Source organism: Mobula birostris, chromosome 19 (assembly GCF_030028105.1).
Source record: "Mobula birostris isolate sMobBir1 chromosome 19, sMobBir1.hap1, whole genome shotgun sequence".
Lineage (NCBI taxonomy): Eukaryota > Metazoa > Chordata > Chondrichthyes > Myliobatiformes > Myliobatidae > Mobula > Mobula birostris.
The window spans coordinates 19,483,274-19,501,461 of NC_092388.1; the positions used below are offsets into that span (position 1 = coordinate 19,483,274).

The 18,188-nt window shown below is 38.5% G+C and overlaps 1 protein-coding gene across 3 annotated transcripts in view; it reads left to right on the forward strand.

The window, feature by feature from the left end:
• The window catches only part of LOC140212458 (triple functional domain protein), a 341,882-nt gene that overhangs the window by 282,829 nt on the left and 40,865 nt on the right, over window positions 1–18,188 (forward strand). For all 3 annotated transcript variants that reach the window (XM_072283275.1, XM_072283276.1, XM_072283277.1), the window contains exons 39-44: window positions 1,512–1,578; window positions 5,980–6,083; window positions 14,012–14,081; window positions 15,387–15,476; window positions 16,046–16,138; window positions 16,533–16,583. In XM_072283275.1, the coding sequence (XP_072139376.1) occupies window positions 1,512–1,578; window positions 5,980–6,083; window positions 14,012–14,081; window positions 15,387–15,476; window positions 16,046–16,138; window positions 16,533–16,583 (475 nt within the window). The remainder of the gene's footprint in view (window positions 1–1,511; window positions 1,579–5,979; window positions 6,084–14,011; window positions 14,082–15,386; window positions 15,477–16,045; window positions 16,139–16,532; window positions 16,584–18,188) is intronic.

Consider the following 18,188-nt stretch of genomic DNA (forward strand, 5'->3'; position numbering starts at 1 on the left):
CCACCTCCCTCGCTACCATTCAGAGCCCCAAACAGTCCTTCCGGGTGAGCTGACACTCCACCTATGAGTCTGTTGGGGTCATCTACTCTATCTGGTTCTCCCAGTGTGGCCTCCTGTATATCGGTGAGACCCGACATAGATTGGAAGACTGCACCATTGAGTCTGCCAGAAAAAGTGGGATCTCCCAGTAGCCACCCACTTCAACTCTACTTCCCATTCCCATCCTGACATGTCAGTCCATGGCCTCCTCTACTGTTGCGATGAGGTCACATAGGTCGGTGGAGCAACACCTTGGATTCCATCTAGGTAGCCTCCAATTAGATGGTATGAACATCAATTTCTGGAACTTTCAGTAATTGCTGCCCCTCTTCACCATTCCCATTACCATTTCACTCTCCAACCATATCTCCTTACCTGCCTTTCAACCTCCCTCTGATGTTCCTCCCCCTTCCCTTTCTTCCATGGTCTGTTACCTTCTCTAGCCCTTTATCTCTTTCACCAATCAACTTCGCAGTTCTGCTTCACTCCATTTCCCCCACCCACGGTTTTACCTATCACCTACCATCTTGTACTTCTTACTTCCCTCCCTCCGCCTTCTTGCTCTGACCTCATCTCTTTTTCCAGCCCTGATGAAGGGTCTCGGCCCAAAATGTTGACTGTTTACTCTTTTCCATAAATGCTGCCCGACCTGCTGAGTTCCTCTAGCATTTTGTGTACCTAAAGGTACAGCCTTCTTTGAATTTTGGAAACATGTGACTGTAAACTCCACCTATTATAAAATAAAAGTCATTAAATTTACAATTTTCTGACCATTTCATCTGTTTGAGTTCAGCAATGAACAGCATTTTTAACAGAGATAGTCAAATCACTATCCACTTTTAAGGTCAACTCCTTTAAATGAAAAATCCCAAGTTTCCACCTTGCTGTTATCCTGACTACCATCTAATACTGGTCTATTTATGGACTTCAGCAGCAGAACATCAGCTTCCTAGGTTTCCTCTCAATTTTAGTGTAAAATCTGCCTTCTGGGCAGTTAGATCTGGTGCTAATTCAGAGATTCTATTCATTTCAATAGATACAAATGACATGGGGTTCAGTTTCAGTAATTTACAAGTTTTTTTAATTATTTGAGTTAAATCAAATGTGTTTACTTATTTTCTGATGCTGTGTGTTTCTGATTATTCTAAATGCTTAATAACAATTACTTTTTTATGTTTTTTTAATTGTTTGTAAATGTCTGAACATTTTGGATGAATGGTAAGCAGGGTGATAAATTGTCAAAGTAAATTCTGTTGATAAGGACCTGACCAAAGGACTGATTTGCAACTGAGTGTAAGATATATTGCAGAGCTGTAATCACGAGCACATTATTGCCCCTCAGTGCAGGCTTGGGTGTCCAATGGGCCACTTTATGCTATGGACCTCAGACAAATTTACATTGCTGATGTGAGTTGCTGGTCTTAATTCTTTTTTTAATCATACATCTGATAATATTGTTTCTTTTCCTGCAGCTATGTCTTACAGGAGCTGGTAGAGACTGAGCGTGATTATGTGAGGGACCTGGGATGTGTGGTAGAGGTGAGGTTGCATGTAATTTATCATAAATTTCCAATGCTATCCAGTTTCTCTGTGTGGTTAATGATTTTGTATCATCTGTGAACTTGCTAAGCATACTTCCTATATTTGAATTGTGTTTTTACAAAAATTGCTGATGGGTGAGAAGGGCTATTTTCCCCTACAGAATATTTGCTATTGATCAGCTGGTAGGCTGGGCAGGGAAAAGGCAGGTGGAATTTAACCACGGTAAGTGTGAAGTATTGCATTTGGAAGGGAAGGAAGGTCAAAAAAATCTGATGCTAACGAGATTCATTTTTGCATGCACTCACATTAGAATAAAGAAATACAATATTATCAAAGAAAAACCACACACAAACTGACAAACATCCGATGTACAAAAGAAGACAAACTGTACGAATACATTTGTAATAAATACTTAAATAAATAAATGATACCGAGAACATAAGTTGTAGAGTCCTTGAAAGTGAGTCTGTTGGTTGGAGAATCAGTTCAGAGTTGAGGCGAGTGAAGTTGTCCATGTTGGTTCAGGAATCTGAAGGTTGAAGAGTGATACCTGTTCCTGAACTTGGTGGTGTGGAACCTACGGCTCCTGTATCTCTGTTCTGATGTCGGCAGTGTGAAAGCCACAATCCTGAATTTACCATAGTTTGCTGAGTTCATTATAGAGCCATATAGCATGGATAAAAGCCCTTCAGCCCAACTGGTCCTTGCTGACCACAGCATCTTCCCTCCTATTCCCAGATGCTCGTATTCAGCTCATAACCCTCCATGCCTTTCTCCTTCATGTACTTAACCAGGTGCCTCTTAAATGGTGCAAATGTACCTGCCCACCTACTTCCTCTGGCAGTTCACTACTCTCTCTGTAAAGGAGTTACAACTCAGGACTCCTTTAAGTCTCTCCCCTCTTATCTTGTATCTGTGTCCCCTAGCTTTCGACTCCCCAACCCCGGGAAAAAGACGACGACCATCCATATACATCTGATTTTCTGAACTTTTATGATGTCACCACTTATTCTTCTATGCTCCAAGAAATAAAAAAAACAGCATGGCCAAACTTTCCTTGTAACCCAGGCCCTCTAGTCCAGACAGTATCCTCATGAATCGCTTCTCCATTTGTCTGCAGCTTGACAATGACTTTCATTTAACCAAAATTATACACAATATTCCAAGTGTGGTCTCACAAACAATTTGTATAACTGCAACATAATGTTCATACTCCTACACTCTATGCCCTGGCTGTGAAGGTCAGTATGCTAAATGCCTTTAGGACTACCCTGTCTACTTGCATGGTCACTTTCAGCAAACTATGCACTTGTATCTCCAGGTCCCTCAGTTCTAAAACATTTCTCAGTGCTCCCCCATTGATAATATCCTGGTTTCAATGTCCAAAATGCATAAATCACATTTATCTAATTTGAAATCCATTTAACATTCCTCTGCCCATCTCCCCAGCTGATCAAGAGCTCTTTGTTAGTCATTACTTTGCTTCATGATTAACTCAGTGTGGTGCACAGACATGTCTGTTCTGTCTCAGTCCTGCTCCCCCCAATGGAACATTCAGCAGTCAGGTGTTGTCTATTTCATCTGCCAATGGCATTTTCCGTTGTCATCCTGGTAGCAGTATACATTCCATCCCGGCCAACATCAGGCAGGTACTGGAGGGGCTGAGCGGCGTAATCAGCCGTCATGAAACAGCACACCATGATGCCTTCCCAATGATCGTGGGGAATTTCAATCAGGCCAGCTTGAAGAATTCTCTGACCATCTACCACCAACATATTACCTGTGGAACCACAGGAACGAACCACTTGGCCATTGTTACACTGCCAACAACAGTGTCTACCATACCATCCTACACCCACACTTGCAAGTCCATGGTCTCCTCTGTGGTCACAATGAGGACACCCTCAGGTTGGAGGAGCAATACCTCATGCTCTGTCTAGGTAGCCTCCAATCTAATAGCATGAACATTACTTTCTCTAACCTCTGGTTATTTCTACCCGCCCTTTCTCCTTTTTTTCATTTCCTATTCTGACTCCCCTCTTACCCCTTCTCTTCTCCTCAGCTGCCCATCACTTCCCTCTGGTGCCTCTCCTCCTTTCCTTTCTCCCATGTTCTATTTTCCCCTTCTATCAGATTGCTTCTTCTTCAGCCCTCTACCTCTTCCACCTATCACCTCTCAGATTCACTTCATTCCCCCCTTCCTCTTCATCTTGCTTCACCTATCATAGAACCATAGAACATTACAGCACAGAAACAGGCCTTTTAGCCCTTCTTGTCTGTGCCGAACCGTTTTTCTGCCTAGTCCCACTGACCTGCACCTGGACCATATCCCTCCATACACCTCTCATCCGTGTACCTGTCCAAGTTTTTCTTAAATGTTAAAGTGAGCCCGCATTTACCACTCCATCTGGCAGCTTATTCCACACCCCCACCACCCTCTGTGTGAAGAAGCCCCCCTCTAATGTTCTCTTTAAACTTTTCCCCCTTCACACTTAACCCATGTCCTCTGGCTTTTTTCTCCCCTAGCCTCAGTGGAAAAAGCCTGCTTGCATTCACTCTATCTATACCCATCATAATTTTATATACCTCTATCAAATCTCCCCTCATTCTTCTATGCTCCAGGGAATAAAGTCCTAACCTATTCAACCTTTCTCTGTAACTCAGTCTCTTCACTCCTTCTCTTCCCCCCCATTTTCTTATTTTGGCTTCTTTCCCCTTCCATTGCAGTTCTGACGAAGGGCCTTGGCCCAAAGTGCTATCCATAGATGCAGCCTGACCTGCTGAGTTCCTCCAACACTTTCAGAATCAAATTCAGGTTTATTATCACCGGCATGTGACGTGAAGTTTATTAACTTAGCAGCAGTTCAATGCAATACATAGTCTAACATAGAAAAAAATAAATAAAATAAAAATAATAACAATAAATAAACAAGTAAATCAATTACATATATTGAACAGATTTTTAAAATGTGCCAAATCAGAAATGATGTATGTTTTAAAAAAAAGTGAGGTAGTGTCCAAAGATTCAATGTCCATTTAGGAATCAGATGGCAGAGGGGAAGAAGCTGTTCCTGAATCGCTGAGTGTGTGCCTTCAGGCTTCTGTACCTCCTGCCTGATGGTAACAGTGAGAAAAGGGCATGCCCTGGGTGCTAGAGGTCCTTAATAATGGACACTGCCTTTCTGAGACACCGCTCCCGAAAGATGTCCTGGGTACTTTGTACGCTAGTACCCAAGATGGAGCTGACTAGATTAACAACCTTCTGCAGCTTCTTTTGGTCATGTGCAGTAGCCCCTCCATACCAAAGAGTGATGCAGCCTGTCAGAATGCTCTCCACAGTACAACTATAGAAGTTTTTGAGTATATTTGTTGACATGCCAGATCTCTTCAAACTCTTAATAAAGTATAGCTGCTGTCTTGCCTTCTTTATAACTGCATCGATATGTTGGGACCAGGTTAGATCCTCAGAGGTCTTGACATCCAGGAACTTGAAGCTGCTCACTCTCTCCACTTCTGACCCTTCTATGAGGATTGGTATGTGTTCCTTCGTCTTAACCTTTCCCAAAGTTCACAGTCAGCTCTTTTGTCTTCCTGATGTTGAGTGCCAGTTTGTTGCTGCGGCATCACTTCACTAGTTAGCATATCTCACTCCTTACGCCCTCTCATCACCACCTGAGATTCTACCAACAATGGTTGTATCGTCAGCAAATTTATAGATGGTATTTGAGCTATGCCTAGCCACACAGTTGTGTGTATATAGAGAGTAGAGCGGTGGGCTAAGCACACACCCCTGAGGTGCACCAGTATTGATTGTCAGCGAGGAGGATATATCACCAATCCACACAGATTGTGGTCTCCCAGTTAGGAAGTCGAGGATCCAATTGCAGAGGGAGGTACAGAGGCCCAGGTTCTGCAACTTCTCAATGAAGATTGTGGGAGTGATGGTATTAAATGCTGAGCTATAGTCGATGAACAGCATCCTGACATAGATCCTTGAAACTAATCCAGATCAATTGCTGCCTTGATGTCACTCCTAACCTGGACAGCGGCGGATGAGATTTCATTATGATATGTGTGAAGTGATGTATTTGGCGAGGTGACAGGGGTTCACATAAGGGATTGAATATTGAATTTAGCACTGTGGATGTCATGAAGTCATAAGGTCAGAAGTTCAGTAGTTCTGGCAAAGCTCAAACTGAACTTTGGTGATCAGGTTATTAAGGGGTAAATGCCACTTGAAAGTACTGTTACTGGCACCTTTCATCGCTTTAGAAATGACTGAGTCTGCATCCTAGATCCAATAGTAGTTATAACTACAACAGATTGTCGCAACTAAATCAATAGATTTACAATTGGAAAGGTTTCAACTTAATGGAAAATATGTGTTTCTCTCTGCAGGGTTACATAGCAGTGATGAAAGAAGATGGGGTCCCTGATGATATGAAGGGAAAAGACAAAATTGTATTTGGTAACATACACCAGATCTACGACTGGCACAGAGAGTATGTAAAGTCATTCATTTGCCTTTTCTCAATCTTAACAAAAAGAGTGCTGTTAAACTTTGGGGGGGGAAATACTGTACTTTCATCAGTAATCTTCATCTGGCCAAGTCAAACCAGCCAGTTTGTATGCACACTATATTATTCCAATTGAGATCTAATACTAGCAGTTTCATCAGACAGAGATGTCAGATTATATTTTTCTTTACTTCCTTTGTTTCATGATTCTTTTCCAGTAATAGCAAATCTGATTTGCAGCTATGACAAAGTTTTGAAAACTATCATTTCATGTATGGCTTAGAATTCTACTTTTTAAAGCACATATCTTTTGAACTCACATTGGGAAGCAAAAAGGAAATAGATTTGGCTGATGTTTCTCTACTATTATTGTTGGAAAGTCATTGTTGGACAGTATTAAGGTAGCTGCAGACAAGTGTGAGAGCTCATTTTAGTGGACAACTCAGTGTCATGGCAACCAACATCTGTAAAACTCACAACCTAAACAAATGGATGCTCTCAACAAGTACTCGCTTCAGTAGATGCATTTAATCTCAGAGAAATGTATACAATGTACATCCTGAAATCCTTTTTCTTCGCAGACATCCACAGAAACTGACGAGTGCCCCAAAGAATGAATGACAGTTAAATGTTAGTACCACACAGCCCCCCAACTCACCCTTCCCATGCATACACAGCAACAAAGTGATGACCCAGCCCTCCCCCCGCCCCCACCAGCAAAAAAGCGTCAGTACCCCCCACCGAGTGCAGCAAAGCATCAATAAAGACACAGACTTGCAGTACCCCAAAGGCTACTGGTTCACACGGTAATTCAACATACCAAATATTCATTACTAAATTATGACCGTTCATGTGAAGGATACCCAGAAATATGAATATAAAAGCATACAGCACAGAAACAGGCCCCTCAACCCATCCAGACAATGCTGACCAAGATTCCCAACCAAACTAGTCCCATTTTTCCACATTTGACCCATATCCCTCTAAGCCCCTGTCATCCATGTTTCTTCAAATAGCTTTCATTCATTAGATTTATATCAGAAGAATGATCATGAACCTTTCCAAAACCCGAGCCTTTGATTTTGGAGGTCTTGCACACTTCAAAAGTGGTGTGAATGAACCAGGATGTTGCTCATCACCATTACAGTCCTCGTCCTTGCCTGCCCACTACTCCCTACCAGTCACAACCATAACGGGTACATCCACACACCCAGGAAGTGTCTGAGGTGATCCAGTTATAGAGACATTCAGCACAGAAATAGGTGCTTCAGCCCATTGAATCCAAACTGGCCATCGATAATTTACCTATACTAATTTGATTTTTTTAATATATTCTCCCCATGTTCTTATTAACAGCCCCTAGATTTGACCACTCACCTAACGCCCATTGGTACTTGGTTTATTATTGTCACACATTGAGGCAAATTAACTCATTGACCTGCACAGTTAGAACATTGAACATCAGAGCACAAAGCGCCCTTTAGCCCACAATCTTTTAACCTACTCTAAGATCAGTAACCTTTCCCTCCTGCATAGTCCTCCATTTTTCTATCATCAATCTGTCTACCTGAAAGTTTCTCAATACAACCCTAAATGAGGTCCTTTGGGTGGTCATGCCTACCAGCATTTTGCTGGAGAAATCTTATCCTGATTTTATCATCCCACTCTCTTCCAATGGTCTGCACCTTCCTCTGCTTTAAATTATTTTCTGAATTTTCTTTCTTAATTGTCTGTGGTAAATCACTTCATTCCATGTGAAGAAATGTCTTATAACTTCTTCTCAGGCCGTGATTACGTTAAATTGTCAGATCCTCATTTTGATTCTTCCATCAGAATAGTACTGCAACAGTCATTATGTTATAAAACACTTTTTAGACGACAAGAAATTGCTTGTGATTAAAAGAGAAACGTGTGTTAATTGTGGGAGACAGAAAGGCAGCGTCTGGAACTGAGGTCAGCATTTAGGTTGACATGATGCCATAATCTGCCTGGAAGGATAGATGGGCAGCTGCTGAAGTTTAATACATGTGAAATGGTACATTTTGCAGAAAGGATCAGGAAAGGTGGTCGACACCGAATGGTTCCAAAGCTTTGCAGAAACAAGTAGTGGAGGGTCACATTGAAGGAAATGTTAGTAAGGTATATGTATTACTGGGCTTCATAAATAGTGTGATAGATTACCCAGGTGAAAATATTAACCTTTACACTGAGGTATTTTATCATATCTAATTACCTATTTTAAAAAAGAATGTGAAATTCTTATAGACAGTGCAGGGAGATTTAATTCATTGATTGCAGGTGTGAGGAATTTCATTTACAGCGTTAAATTGGAGAAAATGGGCTTGTATTCCTCGGAGCAAAGAAACCTTGGCGAAGATTTGATTGAGGTGTGAAAGATGTCACTTGCTTTGAGGTTAAATAGAAGATGTTCCCATTAGTGGCAGGGTTAAGGACTGGACATTTAAAGTGATGGACAAGAAGTACGCAAGGAATATGGGAAAAACCTCTTTTTGCACAGTGTAACTGATCCAGGGTTTGCTGCCTATAAGGGTGGAAAAGTCAAATATAAAAAAGGAAAGTCAAAAAATGTCTTCACAAAATATTATTTGAGGAATCGCAGGGAAAGCAATGGCACATGAGACTATTGGGCTATTGAGGGCTACTGCACAGGGCAACATCAGCACACTCTCTAATGCGTTGATTATTGGATTCTATTTTTCAATTTAGTGCCTTGTTTCTACTGACAAGTTTGTTTTATTTTCACCCTTTTCATCTGGGAATAGCATTGCCCTCTGGCATTTTGTTTTACAGCCATCTGATGGGCATGCCTTCAACTGGCTTGACACTGTGACTTAGAGTTCTCTTCTGGAATCCTGTTGCAGACTCCTCTCTCCTTTAAAACTGTTTTCTTGTTTGGTCAACAATATATTGGGACTTAAAATTATGTTTTTTTGGTTCCATTTATGACAGCCGGTAGCAGTTTACAACCAGTGAAATACCTTGGAAGTGAAGTTGCATGTGTAATGTTGGAAACACAGCAGACAATGTTTCCTGTGGCCTTGATCCATATTTTGTCTGGTAACTACTTCAGGGAATTAACTTGGAATGTTTTGTTATTTTATAATTTCTGCATTGAAGCACATACTGTAGATAAATCTACAAAATGGCACAGTCTTCTATTTCATTGCTTAACCAAACAGTAATAATTAAATTCCAAAGAAATGATAAGCATACAAACTAATGTAAATTTTCAGTCCAGATTTTTTTAAGTAACCTATGTTCATCATGCTGCTTAATAACTACCCCCGTACCTAATAAAGTGGCCACTGTGTGTATGTTTATGGTCTTCTGCTGCTGTAGCCTGTCCACTTCAAGTTTTGGTGTGTTGTGTATTCAGACATGCTCTTTTGCACACCTCTGTTGTAATGCATGGTTATTTGAGTTACTTTCGCCTTCCTGTCAGCTTGAACCCATATGGCCAGTATCCTCAAACCCAACCTCATTAACAAGGCATTCATTCCTACAAAACTGCCACTCACTGGATTTTTTTTTTTGTTTCTTACACCTTTCTTTTGACTATGAGCCCTTGCTTAATGTCCCTGCTCTAGAAACTGTTGTGCATGAAAATTCCAAGAGATTAGCAGTTTCTGAGATACTCACACCACCCCATCTGGTAGCAACAGTCATTCCACAGTCAGTCACTTAGGTGACATTTGTTCCCCATTCTGATGTTTGGTCTGAACCTCTTGACTATGCCTGTATGCTTTGTGTGCATTGAGTTGCTGCCACGTAATAGGGTGATTAGTTATCTGCATTAATGAGCAGGTTTTACTGGTATACCCAATAATGAAGTGGCCACTGAATGGATATGCTTAAATTGTGAATCCCTTTAAGGAAGTTTTTAAGGAATGTTTTATATGTATCAAGTGGATGAGTACCACAGCTTCATGCTCTTCTAACTTTTGTGCAGTCAACAAATTAATAATGTACCTAAGGTCTGGAGGAGCAGAACAAATTGGAGTAAATTAATTGCCTTTTAACTGTACACATCCGAAGCTAGGAGTTCCAGTGGACTTCCAGTTATTCTTATGGCAAAATTGGAGCTTTCACATTATTATAATACAATTATTTTAAATAGATTTGCAGTCTGTGTGTGAGAGACAGTGTAATCATGAGGTATTTTTTCAGCCTGTCAACCACTATTGGAGAATTTCATTGATTGGACATCTTTGTGAATGTTGTCTCAGCATCAGCAGGCATTTATAAGCTATTTTTAGGCTTTGATACAAGAGTTTTTAAACTCTTTTCTGTCCTAATGTCCTATAAGAACATAGAACAGGATGGCGCAGGAGCTGGCCCTTTGGCCCAATAATGTCTGTGCTGAAGAGATTGCCATGTTAAACTAGGTCTCTTAACTGCTACACTTTGACATCATTTTCATTTTAATATGCTGGTTTTAAGGCATCATCTATCTTTATAGCCTAATTTGTATGTCACATTTAATTTACTTTGGTATTCCCTGGTACTTTTTTCGCTGAAAATTTATATTACAAACAATTTAAATATATAGTTATTAAAGAGCATGATGAACAAAGTTATTTATCTAGACTGATATTTTACTTGACCATATGGCTTATCATTTCTTTGGAATTTAACACATAAAAATTAAGAGCAGAACTAGGCCACTCAATCCCTCAAGCCTACCCTGCCATTTAATTAGAGCATGGCTTGACTGATTGTAACCTTAACTTCACATTCCGTCTATCTGTGATAACCTTTCATTCCCTTGCTTGTCAAATATCTGTCACTGCCTTAAACATATTCGTAGACATTATATCCATGACCTTTTTGACAAAGAGAGTTCAGAGTCTTGTGATCCCATGAGCAAAAATGTGTATAGCCATATAAATTACAGGGATTACTTCATTTGTTAACAGTGACATCAGTGAATCTATGAATGGGAAAACACTTCAGACTGCTCGCTGATGCAATTGCAACCAATTACAGTGACTTACCCAGGTGCTATGGAATATCCCATATAAGCCTGTGTTTGATTTCCCCAGTATTGAATTTTTTTAAAAAACTATGCTGCATAAAGTATTTTAACCAATCATTGTGAATTTAAGTGTTGAAGATTTGAAGCCTTCTTTATAATCCCTTGAACTTAAGTCATAATGTTAAATCTAAAACATTTTGTATCAAAATGCCTTAATATGCTGATTAGCAATTACCTGCTAAGCCTTATTTAAAATTGTTTAAATATTTGAAGATGAATATTTAATTTCTCAGTTTTTACAATGGTTAGTCTAGCAGTAGATTTTTCACCCTCTCTGCGTGATTATTGGATTTAATAATTTTTGCTCTTGTTATCACTTGCTTTATTACAGCAAAATGCCTTCATACACCAGTATCTTTAACTCATGAGGCTATAAATTATCAAAATAATATCCAGGCATTATTGTAGTCAAATATGCCAAATTTCAAATGAGACTTTTAATAAGCTCCCTTTCTCTTTAGAGGGGACATAAAAGTGTATCTTACTCCACTTAGAATAACAGCAGAGAAGATACCTCATATATCATAACTAATCTCTCAATCATATTTCAATTAATAAATAAACTGGTTATTCTCAGTTGCTGGTTGTGGAAGTTTACTGTGCACAACTGGTTGCTGCATTTATGAACATATTTATGTACCTATAAATTTGGAACAGGAATAGTTACTGGATTCTGTTCTGCAATTTAATGAGATCGTGGCTGATATACTTCAACCCTCTGTTGCCATCAGCATCTGATTGCTTACCTCTGACCTAAAAAGATACAAAGAGTATGCTTCCACACATCTTTGAGCAATAGGGCTTCAACAACTCACAACCCCGACCGAGGAAAAATTGCCTCATCTCTGTCTTAATTGGGTAGCCCCTTTTAAAGCAGTGATCCCCCAGTTCTAAATTCTCCCACAAGAGGAAAATTCTTGTCCATGTCCACATTGCTAGAATTGTTTCAGACTTTGTTTTAGTTAAGTTTCCTAAACTTCAAAGAATAATAATAAGAATACAAATGTAGTCTGTTCATTCACTTCTCATAAGCAATCTGACCATTCCTAGTATAAGCCTCCTAAACTTCCTCTGAGCTACTTCTATATAATTTATAACCTTCCTCAAATAACGAAACCTATACTGTTTAGAGTCTCACTAAATCCTTTTGAAACTGAAGTATGATCTCCTGATTCATATATTCAATTCCCTTGGAATAAAAAATAACATTTTGTTAGCTTTCCTGATTACTTACTGTAAATGAAACATGAACAATAATTACATCTGATTTAAAGAGCATACCTTTTAAAGTTTGTTAGTGACTGATTTATAACTGTAGCCCCCCCCCCCCCAACCCTGTAAGCCTCAGGGTCGCTCAACTCACTGTCGTCTAGGGGAAACAGCCCTCGGCCCCGCCAACTGGGTAATTAAGTTTGTGTGGATGCTGTGTGATGTACCCCACCCTGCCAAATAACAGACAATACACCATATACAATTAAATAAATTAAAATTTATAGATATTACTGGAACTATGTAATTAATAGATAAAATAAAGGAAAATAAAAGGCGCCAAACTTATCAAAGTTCAATCTCTTTGTGCACAAACAGTTGGAGCTCTAGTGACGATCTTCTTTTCACCATTCGATCCCCTCTGACTATCTTGACCCACCGCCTGGGACCAACCACGGTGGTCGACCAGATGCTCCACACAAGTCTGTATTCGTCTCCTCTCCTCGCTGAAGACCCTGGGCCTCGGAGTCCGACCCGTCAGCCAGCTCACAGCATCGCGTCCACTCTCTCTCTCCCCATTGCACCTTCTGTCCCAAAACCCGCGCATCATAATAGCTTACAGACACACAAAAAAGAATAACGTCTGTCCCAATTGGTTAGCAACTGAATACAACTACCTCTATAACCCAAACAAGCTGCTAGTGAGAGTACTTTCTCAGCAGTTAACATAACAAAGAAACCATTTTGATTAGCCTACGCAGTAACATAAAAGAAGAAACCCCTTACATAACATTAAGCACCTTCTTTTATTCAGGTGGTTTACTGGATCAGTTTTCAGAAGTTTGGAATGCAGAAACTAAAACCTTCAATGTCAATCTGCTGTCAGCCTTGCTGTTTGTATTTTAAAGCTTGATATTAACAAGTCTTGTTTAGTGTGCATTCTCTTTTCAAACTCAATTATTTTTACAGGTTGTAACTTATTTCCTTGAAATATACAATTTTTTTTAACCATTGCTCTTTTACAAACTAGTTTATAAAACAGAGTCTGTTCAGGAAGAAAAGACAAGATGATCACTAAACTGAAGGCTCATCTGGGGTTGGTTGCAGAAAGATTCAAGGGTCATGGTCTAATATTCTGCGACAAGGATGATAACTGAATCTATCAAATAGGAGTAAGGAAATGGGCTGTGGACTCACACTTAACAAAACTCAAATAAGGATGTAGAGGATTAACCATTTTTCCTAGCCATTCTAAAATGAATTAGTTTCACAGTGCTTTGAAAAGAGGTGTAGCTGAAATGATTAAATGTGCAAGTGGGACTAATTGGTTCAGCAATTTCTGGACCGTGAACACTGTTGATAGTGCATAGTGATCCATTTGTTTTCTCATATTTCTATGTTATTAACTTCCTGATCTTTGATGTCCGTTTGCTCTTTTTGGTGATATTTAAGATTCGGAAGAAACAAGAGTTATCAGAGTTAAGCAAGTTATTTATTTTCATTTTGGAAAACTTTAGCCAGTCATTTGGTATTCGCTTCAATTACTGTACCATTTAGAGATAAATAATGGCATGTACCATGAACCTCTCTGTTATGTTGACAACAAATACTAGGCCATTGCATAATTTTTATTGTTTTATATTCTTAGCTTCTTTCTCGGTGAGCTGGAAAAGTGCCTTGAGGATCCCGATAAACTAGCTTCCCTCTTTGTCAAACATGTGAGTTATAATTTGTAAAAGTGTTTCCACCTCATTTTTCCCCTTACAATATTGGGGGGGGGGGAATAAAATGCAGATATTTTTCATGAACTTTCTGCTTTCACATTACATTCCACATTAGAATTGCTCTGCATTTGTACAGCAGATAGGACCTTAGGATCTTAGGGCATAGGATCCGAAATAGACCATTCAGCCCATCGAGTGTGCTCCACCATTCCATCATGGCTGGTATATCATTCTTCTCGGCACCATTCTTCTGCCTTATCCCAGTAAACTTTGATGCCCTTACTGCCCAAGTACCTATCAATCTCCGCTCTATACTTTTATCAGTAATAAAACAGGCCATTTTTATGGGCAAAGTACATTCTACCAACAGGCCAAACTTTTGAGGTTGCTATTGATCTCTTATAATAAATATAATCATTTTCCTAAAGAAAACAATCACTACTCTAAATCTTCTCATAGACTTTTATATGGAGCAGAACAAACTTAACATGAGAACAGAGCTCAGAACAATACAGCACAGGAACAGGCTTTGCAGTGCTTGACATCTGTGCCAGACACGATATTGAATCAAACTAATTCTCTTCTGTCTCTACATGATCCTTATCCTCTATTTCCTGTACCTTCACCTGTGTAACAGCCTCTTAAACACCATTATTGTCTTGGCTTCCAGTATTACCTCAGAAGCCTGTTGAGATAAGTACTTGCCCTGCAAGTAACCTTTAAACTTTCCCCCTCTCACTTTAAATCCATATCCTATACTATTTGGCATTCTGCTAAGGAAAAAAACATTGACTGTCTATCTTATCTATGCCTATCATAATCTCATAAACTTATATCAAGTTTCTCCTCCGTCTCCAATGCTAAAGAGAAAACAACCTAAGTTTGTACAGCTTATAGCTCTTATCCCATAATTCAAGCAGCATCCTGGTAAACCTTTTCTGCACCATTTCCAAAGCTTCCACATCCTTCCTGTAATGGGGTAATCAGAATTGTACGTAATACACCTAGTATGGCCTCAATGAAAACTAATGAGAACAACAGTCTTTACTACCCATCTATATGCATAGCCACTTTCAAGGAGTTTTCGACTTGCACCTCAGGAATATTTGCATGGTAATGTCACACAGGGCCATTTACCAAATAATCAAGGCAGATCCTACTGGCACTGTGTTAGGCAACTGAAAATATTACTTCAAATTAAGAAAAGTAAGCAAAAAGTAGTTTATGCAGTTTAGTTTTTGTAAAAAAAAATGCATTTACAGTATTGTTGCTCATATATTTTCTATTTCAATCAAAAAGGAAAGAAGACTGCATATGTATATAGTTTACTGTCAGAATAAACCCAAATCTGAGTACATTGTGTCTGAATATATAGACACATATTTTGAGGTGAGGATTTTGGATATATTGTTTGATATGTTCAAAAAAAGTTTATAATGTTAATATAGAGGTTTATTATTGTCAGTACTTAAATAAGCATGAATTTACTACGATGTATTTGTATAATGCACGTAAGATATCTTTGTTGTCTTCTTTATGTTATAATATATTATGGTTTGTACATTGAATCAAAATTAACTGTGTTTCAAATTTTGAGATAATGATGTCTCTGATTTTGTTTCTATTTGTCTTTTTCTTTAACCACGCGATGTCCAAGTAATATTTTTCCAGTCATTTTCAGTGATGCTCTGAGCAATTCAGAAACATTTGACTAGCTTCAGTCTATGTTCTTCAGATACATAGAATTTTCAAAATGAATAATATTTTCAAAAGCTGCATGCATTACATTGTATTTTCATGGTTTTTCTTCTGCAATTACATTTGAGATACCAAAGATAATTGTCCAGTATGTTTGAATCCAGGTGGAGACAAAAGGATATGAATAGATATAGCTTTGTATTTATACACCAAGATTTTAAGTTTTTAAAATGTGTTAATGTTAATTTTAATGCCTTAAGGATGTAAAACAGCGCCTTGGTCATCGACTACAATTGACTGACCTGCTAATAAAACCAGTACAACGTATAATGAAATACCAGCTCTTGCTGAAGGTAAGCATTTCTTAGGAAGCATGGAACTGAAGAACTGTTCAAATACTGTCAAAACTGTATCAGCCCCTAGACCGCCTGTAGGTTCTAGGATTTTACACAGTTTCGACAGTATTTGTATGTTTCATATGTATAATGTTAGTTAAAAGGCATGTTGATTTTTCATGGAAATGATTGCAGAAATCCTATTGCATTTAACTGCATTAAAGAAAATGTCCAAAACAGCTCTGAGTATATTTAAATAATTGACAAAGTGCAATCTGTTTTTGTTGATGAGAAAGCTGTTAATGAAATAAAATTTCTCCTCATCTGTAAACTTAATGTATTTTTCATTTTAGAGTAAGTTTCTGGATTATCAGAAATATGTGGGCTAATCCTGTTTCCTTTCTGTATCCAGGACTTTCTTAAATACTCCAAGAAGGCTGCTGTAGATACAACAGAGCTAGAGGTATTGTTTAATCAAACCGGTGATGAAATTGATAACTACCATGTAGTGGAATCAGTGTCAATATATCTTCCTAATCTGTGTAGGGTGCCTAGATGGAATTACGCTTTCTTCTGAAAGCATGTACAAACATATATCTGTTTTGTTTTTAAAAGCTTAAAAGTATAAATTATTTAATAGTTTTTAAATGTTTGTGAATGTTAAGAGACAATTAGCATAGTGGTTAAATTACTGGACCAACTGGTAGAATTCTGGGTCCAAATCCCTCAATGGTAGCTTGGGAATTTAAGCTTAAATATTACGTAGATCTTGAATGAATATTAAATAAAACCTTGTCTCGATAAGGGTTATTAATAAGCTTCAAGATTGTTTTAAAAATCACTTGCTTCACTGATATCCTTGATGGAGTGAAATTTGGCATCCTTGTCTGCTGTAACATATATACTGCTAGTGACCTTTGTGGTTAATTCTTAACTGCCTCCTCGGTCTTGGGCACTTAGGAAAGAACAATAAACAAAAGCCACATCCTGTAAATAAAATCAGTTTTTAAAAAGAGCACAAACATTCAAGACTTTTGACAGCTTTGGCTTGACTTACTATATAAGAGTTTTGGAGGCCAGGGTTTGCGAATTGAAATAAGATATTGTACACTGTTTACAACCTCACTTACCAGCTTTTGCTGAGGTATCAGCGCAAGAGTGATCTGCTCAAGATCACAAAGGATTTAGTGGGTAAGTAATCGGGGAGATTTTTCTTGGAAGATTAGTTATCTCTATGTGGTGCAAGAGTTTAATTCTCACCTTTAGCTTTTTAAGGAGTTCACAGGAATGTAATGAAAAGGAAATTTTGTATTTGCATAATGTGAACATTGCTGCCCCTTGCAATTTTTTTTGAACAATGTACTATTTCACCTTTATGCATATAGATAGCTTGCATCTTTCAAGTCAAAGATGACTGTGGATTATTTTGAATGTTATTCCATTCTGTCTCTGTATCATGAAACCTTAATGTTATAAACTGCATTTTGAGAGATATATAAACTGGTTAAATAGCTTGACCAGTTAACTTCATGTATGTTTCGATAAATTAATTCTCTTTGTTGTTGAGGAAACTAATCTCTGTATAGTATTCCAAAAGATTCACCACACATGAGCAATTTATAATAAATTGTCTGATCTAGGTTGTATATACTTTTTTGAATTTGATAGTTCATTTTGAGCAAAATCTCAAATAATTGACTAAATTGTACAGTTATTGGAGTCAGTCCATTTTACTAAGTGGTGCGTAATTTGAAATGTGTTTTTCCTTAGTTTTCAACAAAATGCAATAAGCAGCCAGTGTTTCTTCCATGTTTCATGAACTAAAATGAAAGTTACAAATGACAGATGAGAGGTTTGAGAAAACCCTTCATCTGCAAAAATGGTGCACTTAAATTAGACCGCGTCCCTTTATTGGCTTGTAATTGCTCAATTGCTCTATAATTTTTGCCAACTTTAAATGTGGCCAGGACTTAGTCTCCTGCTTGCTGTGGGAGACCAAGTTTCATTCAAAGTTTCAACCCTTTGATGGCATCAGTGCCGCAACATCAAATCTGAAGCCTGAACCAGG